Source organism: Salvelinus fontinalis, chromosome 27 (assembly GCF_029448725.1).
Source record: "Salvelinus fontinalis isolate EN_2023a chromosome 27, ASM2944872v1, whole genome shotgun sequence".
In the NCBI taxonomy this organism is placed as follows: Eukaryota; Metazoa; Chordata; class Actinopteri; order Salmoniformes; family Salmonidae; genus Salvelinus; species Salvelinus fontinalis.
The window spans coordinates 445,867-465,332 of record NC_074691.1 but is presented as its reverse complement, the minus strand read 5'-3'; the positions used below and the strand labels follow the sequence as shown (position 1 = coordinate 465,332).

Below are 19,466 nucleotides of genomic sequence, written 5' to 3'. Positions count from 1 at the left end.
CACCATATTCCTTATAGGCGATGCAATATATAGGGAACATGTTGCCATTAGGGACACCGCATGGGATCTGTTGTAGGAAACAAGTTCAAATAGGATAGGATTCATTCCATGTACATGTCTGAGGCAGGACTGTGCGTACTACTGCATTGTACATGTTGGCCTCTGCCTCAATCGGGCTAGGTGTGAGGAATTTCGGGCGGGGCTCGTCCATTGTGTGCCGGAGAAAGAAACATTGACTGGTTCTGTACTTGGTCCCGTGTGGCTGAGTTGGTAGAGAATGGTGCTTGCGATGCCAGAATTGCGGGTTCGATTCCCACATGGGACCAGTATGAAAATGTATACCCTCACCACTTACTGTAAGTCACTCTGGATAATAGCATCGGATAAATATAAAATACACACACATACAGTAGGCCATACGGAGAATGTTGTCTGAACTGCCTTACAGTGACACACTGGAAACCCTGCTGCTGCCTGAATTGGTATTTCAATCAATTACAGACCCGTGCTGACATACACATGAGGAATGTAAAGGACTCTTATTTAGAGTCATCTCTAAATGAAAGGTTAGGTGCTGTATAAGGAAACATCTCCCAATGACTTATCCAGAGGTGTGTTTCATAGAAAAATGATGATTTTACCAGTCAAATTGCTACGGTCAAAGGCTCTAAGCCCGTTCTAAAGATTTGACTTACAGTTGAAGTCGGAAGTTAGCATACACTTAGGTTGGAGTCATTAAAACTAGTTTTTCAACCAATCCACAAATTTCTTGTTAACAAACTATAGTTTTGGCAAGTCGGTTAGGACATCTACTTTGTGCATGACACAAGTAATTTTTCCAACAATTGTTTACAGACAGATTGTTTAATTTATAATTCACTGTATCACAATTCCAGTGGGTCAGAAGTTCACATACACTAAGTTGACTGTGCCTTTAAACAGCTTGGAAAAATCCAGAAAATTATGTCATGACTTTAGAAGCTTCTGATAGGCTAATTGACATAATTTGAGTCAAATGGAGGTGTACCTGTGGACGTATTTCAAAGCCTACCTTCAAACTCAGTGCCTCTTTGCTTGACATCATGGGAAATTCAAAAGAAATCAGCCAAGATCTCAGAAAAAGAATTGTAGACCTCCACAAGTCTGGTTCATCATTGGGAGCAATTTCCAAACGCCTGAAGGTACGACGTTCATCTGTACAAACAATAGTATGCAAGTATAAACACCATGGGACCGTCATACCGCTCAGGAACACTTTTCAGGAACGCGTTCTGTCTCCTAGAGATGAACGTACTTTGGTGAGAAAAGTGCAAATCAATCCCAGAACAACAGCAAAGGACCTTGTGAAGATGCTGGAGGAAACGGGTACAAAAGTATCTATATCCACAGTAAAACGAGTCCTATATCGACATAACCTGAAAGGCCCCTCAGCAAGGAAGAAGCCACCGCTCCAAAACCACCATTAAAAAAGCCAGACTACGGTTTGCAACTGCACATGGGGACAAAGATTGTACTTTTTGGAGAAATGTCCTCTGGTCTGATGGAACAAAAATAGAACTGTTTGGCCATAATGACCATCATTAGGATGAAAAAGGGGGAGGCTTGCAAGCCGAAGAACACCAACCCAACCGTGAAGCACGGGGTGCCAGCATCATGTTGTGGGGGTGCTTTGCTGCAGGAAGGACTGGTGCACTTCACAAAATAGATCAGGAAAGAAATTATGTGGATATATTGAAGCAACATCAAGACGTCAGGAAGTTAAAGCTTGGTCGCAAATGGGTCTTCCAAATGGACAATGACCCCAAGCATACTTACAAAGTTGTGGCAAAATGGCTTACGGACAACAAAGTCAAGGTATTGGAGTGGCCATCACAAAGCCCTGACCTCAATCCTATGGAACATTTGTGGGCAGAACAGAAAAAGGCGTGTGCGAGCAAGGAGGCCTACAAACCCGACTCAGTTACACCAGCTCTGTCAGGAGGAATGGGCCAAAATTCACCCAACTTATTGTGGGAAGCTTGTGGAAGGCTACCCAAAATGTTTGACCCAAGTTAAACAAAGGCAATGCTACCAAACTTCAACTGTACATGGTGTGTTCTGGGTTATGTAGAATCTCATAGAAACGTCAACATGTATTTGGATGGATTTATTCAGCAATCAGGGACAATATAGGACACCATACACATCAAATACCCTCCTTTCTGGTATAGGGGCAAAATGGAACCCTGTCCTGATAGCTAGCTATATGTCTTATACTGAATGAGGGTGTGTGCGTTTGCTTGACAAATGGCCTAAGGAGTAAAACGTTGGCATGATGGCCATATCTGACATATAAAGGATCAATGGTGTGCTAGTGTATGTTTGTGTGTGTGTGTGTGTGTGTGTGTGTCTCAGCATGGTCTAAGGAGTCTACACTATGCACTCTGTGTGTCTCAGAGGCCTTGGCAGTAGTAGTGCTATGTATTGTCTGTAGCCTGCCGCCTCCATTGAGGGGCATGCACTCTAGGTCAGCCTGACATTCTTAAGTCCCGCACAGCTTGAAAAACCAGTAGGTGTCACCATGGTTACAGCAGCGTGCACTGCAGCAGAGAGTCATTTCTGTTGCCGAGCCCCAGATTGCACAAACACAAACACATATTCAAGGACACTCAGAGCCTTACACAGACACATAGCCCTGTGTTTGTGTCTCTCTCGTCCCATTTTCTACTTGCTTCACCAGATTTACAGGTATCAGACTACACTACACTCAAGTTTAAATAAGAGTGTTAGATTCACTTTAATTGTGGTCATAAATAATTGTGGTCGTAAATAAACACTCACACATCTATCCATTTGTGCTTTGTGTGGATTCAGAGCTACGCATTTGGACACAAACCACAATAAATGTGGGTAGAGTAAGACAACGGGAAATCCCCAAAAGACACAGTCAAGTTAGAGTTAAAGCACTACCAAATGTCGGTCAGACAGAGTTCCCTGGGGGGGACGGCTGAGTCGATACATTTTCTCATTAACCGCCCAAGGAGCCGTATTCACGCTGCTTTGAATAGACTTTTGGCATGGAGAATTCAAACAGGGCATGGAGCTCTAAGGGAGCAACGGCCGTTGTCAACAACACAACCCAGCAATAGGTTGGGTCTGGCAGCAACACTGCTGCCAGACATTGATTCAAATAGTATTTCATTATCTACTTTGCTGTGCTTAATTGCGTTTGTCTGGCCCGATGGAGCCAACAGAGTAGTCCCAAAAGTGTCAACTGCAAACCCAGCCCATCTTGAAAGGAAACAACTATTTGAACCCGGGTCTGATGTCACTCAGCCAGTGTTGCTGCCAGAGGGTCAGTGACCGCAGGGCTGTCGACTATATAGGGAATACTTATATTACGTCTTAATGTCCCTGACCGGGAACAAGTACTTACCAAATAATTATACAGTTACCGCTTGTATCGCGTGAGGGATCTGATCAAATCTGTATCTTTATTTTGAGCTTTCGCAAAGTATTTGGTGGCGCGCAGACTCGCATAACAACCTTGGGTACGACGGACCAGTAAAATCTCATCAGAAAGGAGAGAGACAGTTGAAAGGAAAAACGCTGTGGTGAGAATGTTCTTCGTTGGTACTGATTAACTAAAGACGTGGGTTCACCTGGACGGAAGTCCATTGGAATGAGGCTACAATGTCTGGAACAGAACTGTAGCGAAGGCCGGAAAACAACCCGGTATCGTTGTCAAGCAGAAGAAGAATGGGTAGACGGACTACATGACTTTAAACCTGGGCTCAAGTAGTATTTTAAATCTTTAGCTGTGTTTGATTGCGCTTGCCTGGCTCAATGGAAGTCATGGATAAGTGTCAGTGGCACCCCCAGGCAGCAGCAATCAAATACTATTTGAACACAGTTTTGCATGACTTGACCCTCTCTGCAGTCTCAATCCTCATCCTGGACACCCAAAGGGATGCATTTTGGTTTTTGCCCCAGCACTAACACACTTGATTCAAGTAATCAACTCATCATCAAACCTTTGTGTATTTGAATAAGTGTGTTACTGCTAGAGGAAAAACTAAAATGTGCAGCCTTTTGGGTCCCCAGGACTAGGATTGAGAAACACTGCACTAGTGCTCAGTTCAGTGAGGGAACCTGGGTGGTGTCCAGTAGGGAGAAAATGTTTTGAAACAGACAAACAGGGAGGGAATTATCTGGACTTGTCCAATAAGAAATGCTCATTTAAAAGTGTTAATTGCTAAATGTTTTTTTTTGCTACAGTGTGACCTACTGAACACAACCCTGAAGGCTATTTCTTACTTGTCTTCCTTCTCGTAGATGTTGAGTCCAAGGGCGTCCACACCCAGCCACAGCTCGGTCCCCTTCTTGTTTTTGATGTCAAAGTAGTTGACGCCGTACATCTCCAGGTCCTGGGCGATCTTCAGGTACTCCAGCATGGCATCCTCTCTGCAGGATCAGACATGGAGGAATAAAGCAATGGTTTGAGATTAGGGATTTGATCATTTTTTTATTATTGTGTCCTTGTGTAAGGTGGTGTTTTGTATTATTGTATTGCATCGTATGTTTGTGTATGAATGAACCCAGGAAGATAAGACCTGATCAACTAATAGGCATCTTCATAAATTAATATTAATAAAAACTAAAATGATTGCCATCTGAAGTAGAGCAAAATCAGGGGAACCTGTTTTATTATGACAGGGAAACCAACATACAGACTCGTACAAACCAACACAGAGAGGAACTCACTTGAGCATTCCACGGTGTTCCTCGTGCCACACCTGGATCCTCTCCTCCCACTGCTCCCTGGACAACTTATGCTGCTCCAGAACGCTGGGAGAGGGAGAGAATGAGGGAGGGCAGAAAGGAAGAATAGAGGACGAATAGAAAGGGGCAAACAGAGAGGAGGTACAATGAAGAAAGAGTACTGATGTTATGATCAATATTGGATTTGTCACGGCATGGATTTCTTGTGGTCTATGCGAACACAAAACGTGATCTTGATCCTGTCAATCACAGCAATACTGTAAGCTATTGTCTGCTGTCTGGACTCCTGGTTAAGTTCCAATGTCTATACTAGCATACCACTTAGAATGCATGGCCCCAATACATTGCTGCATATGAAGAAAGTCGAGTGCTTCATGCTAGTGTAGCTATTAGAAAAAAGCTCTTGGTTGTTTCCTAAATGGCACCATATTCCCCATGTAGTGCACTACTTTTGAGCAGGGCCCATAGGGACTGGGAGTGGACCGGCGCTTACCGCTGGGGCAGCAGGTGGTCTGAGGTGAGGTAGCCGGGCCGGTGGAGGTCCCGGGTGAAGTCTCCGAACTTGGCCTGGACGGAGTAGGAGGCCAGCAGCACGGCCGTCTCTGGGGGGCAGTAGACCTCGTCGCTCAGGATGCCCTCCTTCACCTGGACACACAAAAAAAACATACATGTGTACGTGTGTGCTCGTGTGCCTGTGTGCGCCTGGGTGCGCGCGTGTGTTACCTGCATGAAAAACAGCTTCTGGGTGATGTCCTGGATCAGCTCCTCAGAGACGTCCTCGGGGAAGAACTTGGCGCGGAACTTGAACTGCAGCGGGTTCTCCTTCTTCACGTCCTGGGACGACACCTGGGTTGGAGAGAGAGGATTCATTCATTCAAAATAGTGCACGTGAAGTGTTCCAAAAACACGTTTTCACATGGTTTTAGTGAAATAGGGTGCCCTTTGGGTTACCAGTTTCACGAGTAGGAACGGATGATTGGATTGGATAATGGATAAACATTATTGTACCCGAGGAGTACAATTGTCTTGGATGCACAGTGCTGCATAAAAAAAAAAAAATGCACTGTCATATTCCTCTGTAAAAGAGGATGTATAAAATGCATGGGCTGATTTATTAAACGGGTTTATTTACTGACTTTGGCCTCTTCCTCTGTGTTCGCTCCAAAACAGGAACCAAAATGTCTTGAGGCGAATGGGAAGCAAATGTGGCGGGGGAATGTGTGCTGAAAGAGCTACTGTATAGTAGACCTGCGCAGAGTCAGCACACAGCTATCTCACTGCACTCCAACTGGCCTCTATCTCCCTTATTTATAGGTATGGACCACTGGGTTGTTAGTACATTATAATATTCTACTTCAAACGTCCTAGTGAAACCACAACCGGCCTAACACCTTTCGCTGTAAACTAAGTAAAGTCACTATACTACCCTTACATCACTAAGTCTACACTCATGCTAATAGTCTAGCTTCCTCACATTGTTAATACTGCAAGAATAAACAGTTTATTAGCCACGCAATAGCAACCAGCCCAACCCAAACACTGCAAGTAAGGTGAAGTTGGTGGGTTTATGTGACCTCCATGACGTAATAACCACAGCCATTATATACAGTGCATACCTGTACGTGTCTACAGTCATGGCCAAAAGTTGAGAATTACACAAATATTAATTTTCAAAGTCTGCTGCCTCAGTTTGTATGATGGCAATTTGCATATACTCCAGAATGTTATGAAGAGTAATCAGATGAATTTGCCATGCAAATGAACTGAATCCCCAAAAAACATTTCCACTGCATTTCAGCCCTGCCACTAAAGGACCAGCTGACATGTCAGTGATTCTCTCGTTAACACAGGTGTGAGTGTTGATGAGGACAAGGCTGGAGATCACTCTGTCATGCTGATTGAGTTTGAATTACAGACTGGAAGCTTCAAAAGGAGGGTGGTGCTTGGAATCATTGTTCTTCCTCTGTCAACCAAGGAAACATGTGCCATCATCATTGCTTTGCACAAAAAGGGCTTCACAGGCAAGGACATTGCTGCCAGTAAGATTGCACCTAAATCAACCATTTATCAGATCATCAAGAACTTCAAGGAGAGAGGTTCAATTGTTGTGAAGAAGGCTTCAGGGCACCCAAGAAAGTCCAGCAAGCGCCAGGACCGTCTCCTGAAGTTGATTCAGCTGCGGGATCGGGGCACCACCAGTACAGAGCTTGCTCAGGAATGGCAGCAGGCAGGTGTGAGTGCATCTGCACGGACAGTGAGGCAAAGACTTTGAGGATGGCCTGGTGTCAAGGGCAGAAAAGAAGACACTTCTCTCCAGGAAAAACATCAGGGACAGACTGATTTTCTGCAAAAAGTACAGGGATTGGACTGCTGAGGACTGGGGTTAAGTAATTTTCTCTGATGAATCCCCTTTCCGATTGTTTGGGGCATCCGGATAAAAGCTTGTCCGGAGAAGACGAGGTAAAGCATCCTGAGACCATTCATGTGTGGGGTTGCTTCTCAGCCAAGGGAGTGGGCTCACTCACAATTTTGCCTAAGAACACAGCCATGAATAAAGAATGGTACCAACACATCCTCCGAGAGCAACTTCTCCCAACCATCCAGGAACAGTTTTGTGACGAACAATGCCTTTTCCAGCATGATGGAGCACCTTGCCATAAGGCAAAAGTGGCACGGGGAACAAAACATTGATATTTTGGGTCCATGGCCAGGAAACTCCCCAGACCTTAATCCCATTGAGAATTTGTGGTCAATCCTCAAGAGGCGGGTGAAAAAACCACAAATTCTGACAAACTCAAAGCATTGATTATGCAAGAATTGGCTGCCATCAGTCAGGATGTGGCCCAGAAGTTAATTGACAGCATGCCAGGGCAAATTGCAGAAGTCTTGAAAAAAAAGGGTCAACACTGCAAATATTGATTTATTGACAATTACTTAACGTAATTGTCAATAAAAGCCTTTGGCGCTTATGAAATGCTTCTAATTATACTTCAGTATTCCATAGTAACATCTGACAAAAATATCTAAAGACACTGAGGCAGCAGACATTGTGAAAATTAATATTTGTGTCATTCTCAAAACTTTTGGCCACGACTGTATATACAGCTCTGGTGAGAACCATTGAGGCATTTGGAAATTCTGCAAATCAAAAACAGGCACATCTCCATTCCACGGACACAGGTGGTTGTGCTTTAACTATACTGTCGATACATACTGCACTGGGTACACAGCACTTGCTCCCCCAGAGAAGTAGTATCTTATCTAGTGGTTCACTGAGAGTTCACACTACCAGCTGATTATGAAAACCTCAGGGGGACTGGATTTGTCTGCGTCCCAAATGGCACCCTATTCCCTATTTAGTGCACTACGTTTCACCAGAGCGCCATGGGGCACATCATTTTTTTGGGCATAATAACAACTAAAATCCCATTAAAAAAAAAGACAATTAACTGAAAAAAGGGACTGAAATGAAGGGAGATTACAATTAGCCACTGGTCTGCACAGGAAGTAGGAGTGAGAGAGGGTGCCCATAATGCAGTGAGTGAGTGGCTACTAATTGACTGAGTGAGTGGTAGGCAAATAGTGGAGTGATTTGACCTGCCTCTCTAAAGAATGTATGGCCCATTTGGTTTTGTTTACTGTAGAATGGTATTGCAAAAAAATATGCGATTTAAGAATGAATACAGTGGGAAAAGGTTTGAGAATTCCTGAGCAGAAAAACAAATATTTGTTAAAAGGTACTATTAGATTACATTAACCTTACCTTTTTGTCAAGCTTCAGCCAGGTATGGTATCCTTTGGCGTCCATATACTGAAGGCCAAAGTACCAGACTTCCCTCAAGCCAATGGTCTTTACCACCTGTGGACGGCAAAGAAAGTACATACAAGTAAATCAACTCTGTCAGAAAAACAAACTGTGACAACTGTACACAAGCCACAAAAAAATGTTATACCACACGGGCAGAATCCTTGAAATGTGTGAATTTAAAAATCGTGTATCGATGTCAATGAAAGTTTTTTGTGAAAAATGTGGTTACGTGCACAGCATCAAGTTAGGATTCTGGCCTAAATTAATGAATACAATAAGTGCCTTCAGAAAGTATTCATACCCCTTGACTTATTACACATTTTGTTGTGTTACAGCCTGAATTCAAAATGGATGAAATTTTTTTTCACCCATTTACACACAACATCCCATAATGACAAAGTGAAAACATGTTTTTTGAAATGTTTGCAAATTTCTGAAAATGAAATACAGACATCTCATTTACATACAGTACCAGTCAAAAGTGGACACCTACTCATTCCAGGGTTTTTCTTTATTTGAACTATTTTCTACAATGTTGAATAATAGAAGACAACAAAACTATGAAATAACACATGGAATCATGTAGTAACCAAAAGAGTGTTAAACAAATCAAAATATATTTTATATTTGAGATTCTTCAAAGTAGCCACCCTTTGCCTTGATGACAGCTTTGCACATTCTTCGCATTCTCTAAACCAGCTTCATGAGGTAGTCACCTGGAATGCATTTCAATCAACAGGTGTGCCTTTTTAAAATTAATTTGTGGAATTTCTTTCCTTCTTAATGCGTTTGAGCCAATCAGTTGTGGTGTGACAAGGTAGGGGTGGTATACAGAATATAGCCAGCCCTATTTGGTAAAAGACAAGGTCAATATTATGGCAAGAACATCTCAAATAAGCAAAGAGAAATGACAGTCCAGCAATACTTTAAGACATGAAGGTCAGTCAATAAAGAAAATGTCAAGAACTTTAAAAGTTTCTTAAAGTGCAGTTGCAAAAACCATCAAGTGCTATAATGAAACTGGCTCTCATGAGGACCACCACAGGAAAGGAAGACCCAGAGTTACCGCTGCAGAGGATAAGTTCACTAGAGTTACCAGACTCCGATTGCAGCCCAAATAAATGCTTCAGAATTCAAGTAACAGACACATCAACTGTTCAGAGGAGATCGCGCAAAGCAGACCTTCATGGTTGAATTGTTGCAAAGAAACCACTGCTAAAGGACACCAATAAGAAGAGACTTGCTTGGGCCAAGAAACACGAGCAATGGAAATTAGACCGGTGGAAATCTGTCCTTTGGTCTGATGAGTCCAGATTTGAGATGTTTGGTTCCAACCACTGTCTTTGTGAGACGCAGAGTAGGTGAAAGGATGATCTGGTCATGTGTGGTTCCCACCGTAAAGCATGGCAGGAGGTGGTGTTATGGTGTGGGGGTGCTTTGCTGGTGAAGACGTCTGTGATTTACTTAGAATTCAAGGACCAGCATGGCTACCACAGCATTCTGCAGCGATAAGCCATCTAATATGGTTTGGACTTAGTTGGAATATCATTTGTTTTTCAAAAGGACAATGACCCAACACACATCCAGACTGTGTAAGGGCTATTTTACCAAAAAGGAGAGCGATGAGTGCTGCATCAGATGACCTGGCCCCCACAATCTTCCAACTTCAATTAAATGGAGATGGTTTGGGATGAGTCAGACCAGAAAGTGAAGGGAAAGCAGCCAACAAGTGCTCAGCATATGTGGGAACTCCTTTAGGACTGTTGGAAAAGCACTCCTGGTGAAGCTGGTTGAGAGAATGCCAAGCGTGTGCAAAGCTGTAATCAAGGCAAAGGGTTGGCAATTTGAAGAACCTCAAATATAAAATATACTTTGATTTGTTTAAAACTTTTTTGGTTACTACATGATTCCATATGTGTAATTTCATTAATTTGGATGTCTTCACTATTATTCTACAATTAAGAAAATAGTCAAAATAAAGAAAAACCCTTGAATGAGTAGGTGGGTCCAAACTTTTGACTGGTACTAAATACAATAGCGTTCAAAAGTTTGGGATCACTTAGAAATGCCCTTGTTTTTGAAAGAAAATCACCTTTTTTTTGTCCATTAACATCAAATTGATCAGAAATACAGCGTAGACATCGTTGTTGTTGTAAATGACAATTGTAGCTGAAAACGGCAGATTTTTTATGGAATATCTACATAGACGTACAGAGGCCCATTATCAGCAACCATCACTCCTGTGGTCCAATGGCACGTTGTGTTAGCTAATCGAAGTGTATAATTTTAAAAGGCTAATTGATCATTAGAAAACCCTTTTGCAATTATGTTATCACAACTTTAAACTGTTGTTCTGATTAAAGAAGCAATAAAACTGGCCTTCTTTAGACTAGTTGATTATCTGGAGCATCAGCATGTGGGTTTGATTACATGCTCAAAATGGCCAGGAAACAAATAACTTTCTCCTGATACTCTTCAGTCTATTCTTGTTCTGAGAAATTAAGGCTACTCCATGCGAAATTGCCAAGAAACTGAAGATCTCGTACAACGCTGTGTACTACTCCCTTCACAGAACAGTGCAAACTGTCCCTAACCAGAATAGAAAGAGGAGTGGGAGGCCCCGGTGCACAACTGAGCAAGAGGACAAGTACATTAGTGTTTAGTTTGAGAAACAGACGCCTCACAAGTCCTCAACTGGCAGCTTCCTTAAATAGTACCCGAAAAAAATGTCAACAGTGAAGAGGCGACTCTGGGATGCTGGCCTTCTAGGCAGAGTTGCAAAGAAAAAGCCACATCTCAGACTGGCCAATAAAAACAAAAGAGTAAGATAGACAAAGGAACACAGACACTGGTCAGAGGAACTCTTCTAATGATCAATTATCCTTTTAAAATGATTAACTTGTGTTAGCTAACACAACGTGCCATTGGAACACAGGAGTGACGTTTGCTGATAATGGGCCTCTGTAGATATTTTTTTATATATATATAAAAAAAAAAGGTTTTAAAATCAGCTGTAATAGACATTTACAACATTAACAATGTCTACACTGTATTTCTGATCAATTTTATTTTATATGGACAAAAGAATTCGCTTTTCTTTCAAAAACAAGGACATTTAAGTGATCCCAAACTTTTGAACGGTAGTGTAGACACACACATTACTACTCGACTAAAACAAATCTCGGTCGACAAAATCGACTAGAAGACTAATTGGGGTCAGCACCACAAACCCTGCATGCTTTTTCTAAAGTCTCATGTAGGCCTACATTGAACACCACACATTGGCTTCTACTGTAGGCTGAATGAGAAAACAGCTATTTCCATGTTAAAATGTTATGGGATGCATTGTCTCCATTGTTTTTGATGGTAGGCCACTCTGGTAGGCCTACATTATGATCAAATAGCCACAGTAGCCTACTTGACCACTGTTAAAACAAACTTAAAGCGGGTACAGCCTCCGTGTTCACAGTAAACTCGTGCCGGAAGTTGCACAGAATTTTCACAACGTTCAAGTTTGCGCTCAGCAGACCTGAAATTTGCTCTGTGACCAAATTGTTTTGAGGGATAATTGCTCATAATGTGATGCAGCCACAACTATTCTTGAAAATATGGAGTGGTACTCAGTCTTGTTGTGTTGGATGTGCCCCAAACATAACACTATGTTGACAAAAAGTGAATTGCTTTGTCACATTTTTTGCAGTTTTACTTTAATGCCGTGTTGCAAACAGGATGCATGTTTTGGAATATTTGTATTCTGTAGACTTCCTTCTTTTCACTCTGCCAATTAGGTTAGTATTGAGAATTAACTACAATGTTGTTGATCCATCCTGAATTCTCCTATCCCAGCCATTAAAGTCTAACTGTTTTAAAGTCACCATTGCCCTCATGTTGAATTCCCTGAGCGGTTTCCTTCCTCTCCGGCAACTGAGTTAGGAAGGAAACTTGTATCTTTGTAGTGACTGGGTGTATTAATACACCATCCAAAGTGTCATTAATAACTTCAGCATACTCAAAGGGGATATTCAATGTCTGCTATTTAACATTTGTATCCATCTACCAATAGGTCCCCTTGGGGCGGCAGTTAGCCTCGTGGTTCAAGCATTGGGCCAGTAACCGAAAGGTTGCTGGATTGAATCCGCGAGCTGACAAGGTAAAAATCTGACGTTCTGCCCCTGAGCAAGGCAGTTAACCCACTGTTCCCTGGGCTCCGAAGACGTAGGATGTCGATTATGGCAACCCCCCACACCTCTCTGATTCAGAGGGGTTGGGTTAAATGCGGAAAACACATTTCAGTTGAATGCATTCAGTTGTACAACTGACTAGGTATCCCCCTTTCCCTTACTTTGCGAGGCACTGGAAAACATCCCTGGTCTTTGTGATTCAATCTCAGCTTTTCATTTTTTTATTTTTATTAATTTGTAAACATTTCCAGAAACATAATTCCACTTTGACATTATGGTGTGTAGGACAGTAACACAAACTCTCAATTGAATACATTTTTTAAATTCAGTCTGTTACAAAACAAAAATGTGGAAAATTCAAGGGGTGTGAATACTTTGAAGGCACTGTATATTTCCTCGGTGTATTCAACCCTCTAATTTACACAACTGTCACGCAGTAATGTACACAATCGAGAACATCTTGGAACACAGAAGTGGCTTTTATCACTAACGCACATTCTTTTTCTCAGAGATGAGATAACATTCGGCACAGTAATCAACCGAAACCAGCATTCGTTCACACCGTAAAAAAACAATGAGTCATCTGTATGAAATAAACAACATTGTGCCACCAATGCGGCATGACCACCAGCAGAGTACAGCATCTTGTATAAACAGACCTTTGAGGCCAGTGGCATTAATGTCGGCATGGCCGGGAGCGACGATCGTTAATGGCATACTCAGGTACTAGGCTTAATCTGGGCAGGCCTCATAGGATTACATCTTTCCCAGACCCGGCCCTACGGTCCCAGATCGGTTTGTGCAGCCTTGCAAGAGTTGGTGGAAAGACAGCACAAACAAATGTGGGACCAGGCTCCTGCTCTACAGGAGATGTAATGGAAAAAGCAGTTAGTCAGTGCAGATGAAATCCGCGCTGAATGAAGGCAGTGAGTAGCTAGCCACAACAACATATATACTCAGTTGTTCCAATCAAATCAGAAAATAGTCAAATTCGCAGCGGGCGATTTCTGACAAGGTGAAAGCTACAGTAGATAGTGTGTGATCTGAACTTTTCGATCGCGGTTTCCTGACACGTCATTCAGATTTCCTTCTATGAGCTTCGTATGGTCTCTTTTTAGTGTCCGACCGGCATATAAACCTCCACACACACACGGGGACAACCAGAAGGAATGGTCTTAAACAATACGTCTCGATTGTTTTATTACTGAGCAGTCATACAGTGCCTTTAGAAACTATTCACACCACTTGACTTTGTCCACATTTTGCATACAGCCTGAATTTACAACTGATTGAGATTTGTCACTGGCCTACACACAATACCCCATAATCTCAAAGTGGAATTATGCTTTTCAAAATTTTTGCTAACTAATAAAAAAATTAAAAGCTGAAATGTTGAGTCAATAGGTATTCAGCTCTTAGAGACTTACCCAAGAAGACTCACAGCTATAAATTGCTGACAAAGGTGTTTGTAACATGCATCAACTTAGAGGGGTGAATATATTAGTGTTTGATTTTTCATTCATCAAAACAAACCAAAAATCCTCCACTGATGGTGTTTTGTGTAGATCGTTTACAAAAAAAAGACAATTAAATACATTTTAATCCCACTTTGTAACACAATAAACATTAAGAAATCCAAGGGTGGTGAATACGTATGATACCCTGTATATGGACTATGGTGCACAATTCTGACAAAACCTACCCGTAGGTTTTCTGGACACGAAATAAGCCTACCCCTGGACTAAAAAGTGCCTCCAATTGAGAATGATTCTGAATTCGGGGCTAGGATTAAAATCGGTGTTTGGGAAACCTTACCTATAAATTCTATATGGGTTACAGAGTCTATAACCCGGGCATTTAGGATGGAAAAACTCTCACCAGTCGCCAGGCCCTGTTCTGCTTGTGCTACTGCTAAATTCCCCACCCAATCATCAGGTGCTTAGCTGCCTGGGTGAAGCCGTTTCAGTCAACAACACACACAGCAGGCACTCAGGCCAAGCCCATTCCTATCCAATAAGCAGTGGCCAAGGTTAAAATTAAATCAAGCGCCCCCGCACTTACTTAGCCGCCACCTAATACGGGTCCGGGTAACCTGACGGGGCTGCATTACAACAACGAGCACCGAGTGGTCGGGCCTGAAACGAGAGAGCGTTTATGACCGTGTTGTCTCGCCTGGAATGAAAGTCCTGAGGGTTTCAGGACACAAACAGACCCTTTCATGGTGTTTTTGCATCCAGGAACCACACAAGGGGGGGATTCTAAATGAAAGATTCCTTTTCCCAGGGGGGGGATAAGCTACAGGAGTTCTGGTACAACGAGAGGCCTTTGAGGCCAGAAAATGTCCCTCTACAAATGGGTGAAACGGCATTTAATCAAATCAGAGTATTTTTGATCGAGGACAATACCAGTATTTAAGGGAAAGGGCTAATCCCCACTGAGTACTGGAATGAACTAATCAACATTCCAAGAGTTAAAAGGCTTTTGTTTTGAGTAGAGGCCGCACCAAAGAGTTACAAACTAGGTGTGCCACTCACTGCCAGGCCACTTCAAAATCAGCCAATCATTGAACATATCTAAAACAAACATTTGCAGTTGAGTCAAGTAAGCTCAAACTGTAGATTACCTGTGAGCTGTTCTTACCTAACGACCTAGGTTACCTGGGTCCTAGAATTATTTCACGCAGGAGGACGTCTAAAGAATCTCTCATTTTTTAGCTTTGGGGTGCAGATCATCAATAAAAATGTGCAGTATTATCAAAAGGATGTATATAAAACTCGAGGATACAAAAACGATTGAGAATCCCTTTTAAGAATCCCGTACTCTGTATTGTAACAGTGATACAGGGCCGCAAATGCCGCCACGCCTGCCCTTCTCACTGCAGTCAGTCTTCCAAGTGTTTATGAGGGCCCAAGCCCTGTGATGAGAGAGGAATGCAACCATTCCGAAACGGCATTACTCACTGCATCCGCTGACTCACGTTAAGTTCCAACTAATTGTTCCAGATTACTCAGGGGAAGGGGCACACTCAGACATGGGCAGTGAGAGAGAGAGAGTGGCCAAAGGATAAATGGCTAATGTATAGCTATTTATCCTGACCACACATGCATTGAGAGTGGAGACAGAGAAACCAACTAAAATCCTCAGTTTGAAGACGAGTCCGTCTTCTGGTATTGTGTTATTACTGCATGAGTGTCCCCACCTATTGAACTACCTCTTCCTCTATTTAGGTGGCCTGTCCTGGAAGTACACATACACAGTATCTAAGGTTGTGTTCCAAATCACACCCTATTCCCTATTATATGCTTGAGCAAGGCACTTATCCAAAGCGACTTACAGGAGGAATTAGGGTTAAGAGAGTCTGCTATATGACTACATTGTAAATGTTTTCAGTGCACTACTTTTGACCAGGGCCCACAATATGGTTCCATTTGTAAAGTATCCTAAGAAAATCTAAAAGGAAAAAGCCTCTGAGTACTTCTATGGGAAATCAAAGTGGGTATGAGTTGAAGAGTGGCAGGCCAGAAGCAATTCGTCCCGTTAGCCTCGCTGCCTTAGCGACGTGCAGCCCTATGATCAGGGACCACCACAGAAAGGGCCCCAAGCCAGGCCACTTTAACAGGGGAACACCCCAGGGATGAGCTCACCACTGGTATTACTCAGCATTTCCACTTAACCAACCGCCAGTCTGACTGTGTGTGTGTGCCTATCTGTCAGTCTGTGTCTGCAGGGTATTTCTGCTACCGACTTCAGCCGTCCAGGCCAGGTTTCTAATGCAATTAGGTCACAGGCTTCTGACAAACACACTGCTACCTAGAGGAAGTAGACAGTCAGTGGACTTCACCTGTGGTTACCAGATGGAAAATTGCCAAGACAAAGGAATTCTTAGTGACACGAAAGTGGAACGTCTGAATCTAATGCTGACAATCCTGAACAACAGAATCTAATGCTAATATCGCTGTAGAGGGCCTGAAGGTCAAATTCCCTAGTCATGTTTCCACGCACGTACACACAACTGACAAACAAGTTATTCAGGAAATGGCAAGCCAAAACAATGCCTTTCCTCTCCCCGTTGCGTGGTGGACTAGAGGCTTGCTACATCCCATGGTGCCTTTGGAATCCAGTCCACGCTGTAGCTACAGAATGTGACACCATGGGACTCAACCATTAGATAAGAACATACAGTATAGTACACCGATTGACCAATAAGAGGTTCCAGCAACATACTACAAGATCTTGTGCCTTCAGAAAGTCTTCACACCCCTTGATTTGTCATCACTGGCCTACACACACACACACAATACTCCCCATAATGTTTAAGCGCAATCATGTTTTTCAAAATTCAGACAAATTAAGAATTTAAAATATCTTGAGTCAATTACTTAACCCCTTTGCTATGGCAAGCCTAAATAAAGTTCAGGAGTAAAAATGTGCTTAACAAGTCACATAATAAGTTGTATGGACTCACTCAGTGACATAATAGTGTTTAATGTTTAACATGATTTTTAAATGACTACCTCATCTCTGTACCCCATATATACACAATTATCTGTAAGGTCCCTCAGTCGAGCAGTGAATTTCAAACACAGATTCAACCACAAAGACCAGGGTGGTTTTCCAGTGCCTCGCAAAGGGCACTTATTGGTAGATGGGTAAAACATTTTAAAAAATACATTGAATATCCCTTTGAGTATGGTGAAGTTATTAATTACACTTTGTATGGAGTATCAATACACCCAGCCACCAAAAAGATACAGGCTTCCTTCCTAACTCAGTTGCCGGAGAGGATGGAAACCGCTCAGGGATTTCACCATGATACCAATGGTGACTTTAAAAAGAGTCATAGTTGAATGGCTGTAATATGAGAAAACTGAGGATGGATCAACAACATTCTAGTTACTCCTCAATACTAACCTAATTGGCAGTGTGGAAGGACCACCAGAGGGCAGGTTGGGCTCACGGATAGTAGCCCAACAAGGCATGGGAGACAAGGTAACCAGAGGCAATCAAGCACAGCTGACGGTATTAATGAGATATTCTCCTTCCCCAATAAGAGAGAGTATGGAACCAGCAGACCAGGGGAAAATACTATCTCTGGAAGATGGCCACCGAGACAGAGGAGCTATCCATGAAGAACCACTAAGACGGTGACAATCCTGTGACTTTTGTTGTAGTTTAAAGATAATCATATTGTGTTCCTGGTTGATCTGGAGAAGATATGTTTTTTTCCTTGGGAGATTTTCATTGATTATGTTGGAGTGTTTGTGGTGACCAAATGCCCTCAATAGGTGAACTGTGTTCAATCAAGAAAACCTACTCCTGACTCATTTGTTCCACCTTTCCGCTTTAGAGTGACGCCCAATTACTTGGTCCGCTCACAGCAGAGTGAAAAGGGAAACCTGAACAGATTACAAATATTCCAAAACATGCATCCTGTTTGCATGGCACTCAAGTAATACTGCAAAGAAATGTGGCAAAGCATTTAACATTTTGTCCTGAATACAAAGTGGTATGTTTGGTGCAAATCCAACACAGCACATTGAGTACCACTCTCCATATTTTCAAGCACAGTGGTGGTTGCATCATGTTATGGGTATGCTTGTAATCATTAAGGACTGGGGAGTTTTTCAGGATAAATAAAAAAGAAACGGAGCCAAGCATAGACCAAATTTTACAGGAAAACCGGGTTGTCTGCTTTCCACCAGACACTGGGCAATGAATTCACCTTTCGGCAGGACAATAACCTAAAACACAAATGGAAATCTACACTGGAGTTGCTTACCAAGAAAATGATTGTTCCTAAGCAGCCGAGTTACAGTTTTGACTTAAATCTACTTGAAATATGGCAAAACCTGAAAATGGTTGTCTAGCAATGATCAACAACCAATTTGACAGAGCTTAAGGAATTTAGAAAATAATGGGCAAATGTTTCACAATCCAAGTGTGGAAAGCTCTTAGACTTACCCAGAAAGACTCACAGCTGTAATAATTGCCAAAGATGCATCTACAAAGTATTGACTCAAGGATGTGAATACTTATGTAAATTAGATATTTCTGCATTTCATTTTTCAATACATTTTCTAAACTTTCTAAAAACATGTTTTCACTTTATTATTATGGGGTATTGTGTGTAGATGGGTGAGATTTGTTTTTATTGAATCCATTTTGAATTCAGTCTGTAAAAACAAAATGTGACCCGATTCAGGAAACTAGGCATATGTCGCAAGTCACGACTTCACAGGAGAGCCGTTTCAACGTAAACATTTTTTTTCATCAAAATGCATTCTTTGGCAGAAATGCCTTCTCGAACATGTGAACTTTCATGTGCCTTAATATCAAACATGTATGCCATCTGTCAATACGAATAAAACACTTAAAATTATGAGCCTAGTTGGTTTAGCCACAGAAAAAGACAGCAACCATGATTGGCTGAGATAATGAGTGGGCTGAACATTCCGAGAGATGAGTTTGAATTGGTCTGAGGTGTAGCACCTTGTGTCTATAAAATGAGCTGCTCGTAATGCGTAGATAATCCGTTCTACTGCAGTGTTTCTTAAAGATATACCGTTAGCCATGGAGAACTGCAAATATGTTGCTACTGCTCTCAATAACATTGCTGCCCTGAATTTATCAGGCGCTATCGACAAAGGTCAGTGGGAAAAAGTTGTGATGGACTACTTTCTGGGGGACGATCGTGCCATGCTGACTCTCTCGGGACT

At 42.3% G+C, this 19,466-nt stretch overlaps 1 protein-coding gene across 1 annotated transcript in view; it reads right to left on the bottom strand.

Annotated features, from left to right (window-relative positions):
* Positions 1-19,466, bottom strand: part of LOC129824826 (radixin-like) — a 49,164-nt gene that overhangs the window by 10,598 nt on the left and 19,100 nt on the right. Inside the window, exons 4-8 of the mRNA XM_055884331.1 lie at positions 8,525-8,620; positions 5,485-5,607; positions 5,255-5,406; positions 4,744-4,827; positions 4,297-4,443 (exon numbers count right to left, since the gene is read on the bottom strand). Of these exons, the coding sequence (XP_055740306.1) occupies positions 4,297-4,443; positions 4,744-4,827; positions 5,255-5,406; positions 5,485-5,607; positions 8,525-8,620 (602 nt within the window). The remainder of the gene's footprint in view (positions 1-4,296; positions 4,444-4,743; positions 4,828-5,254; positions 5,407-5,484; positions 5,608-8,524; positions 8,621-19,466) is intronic.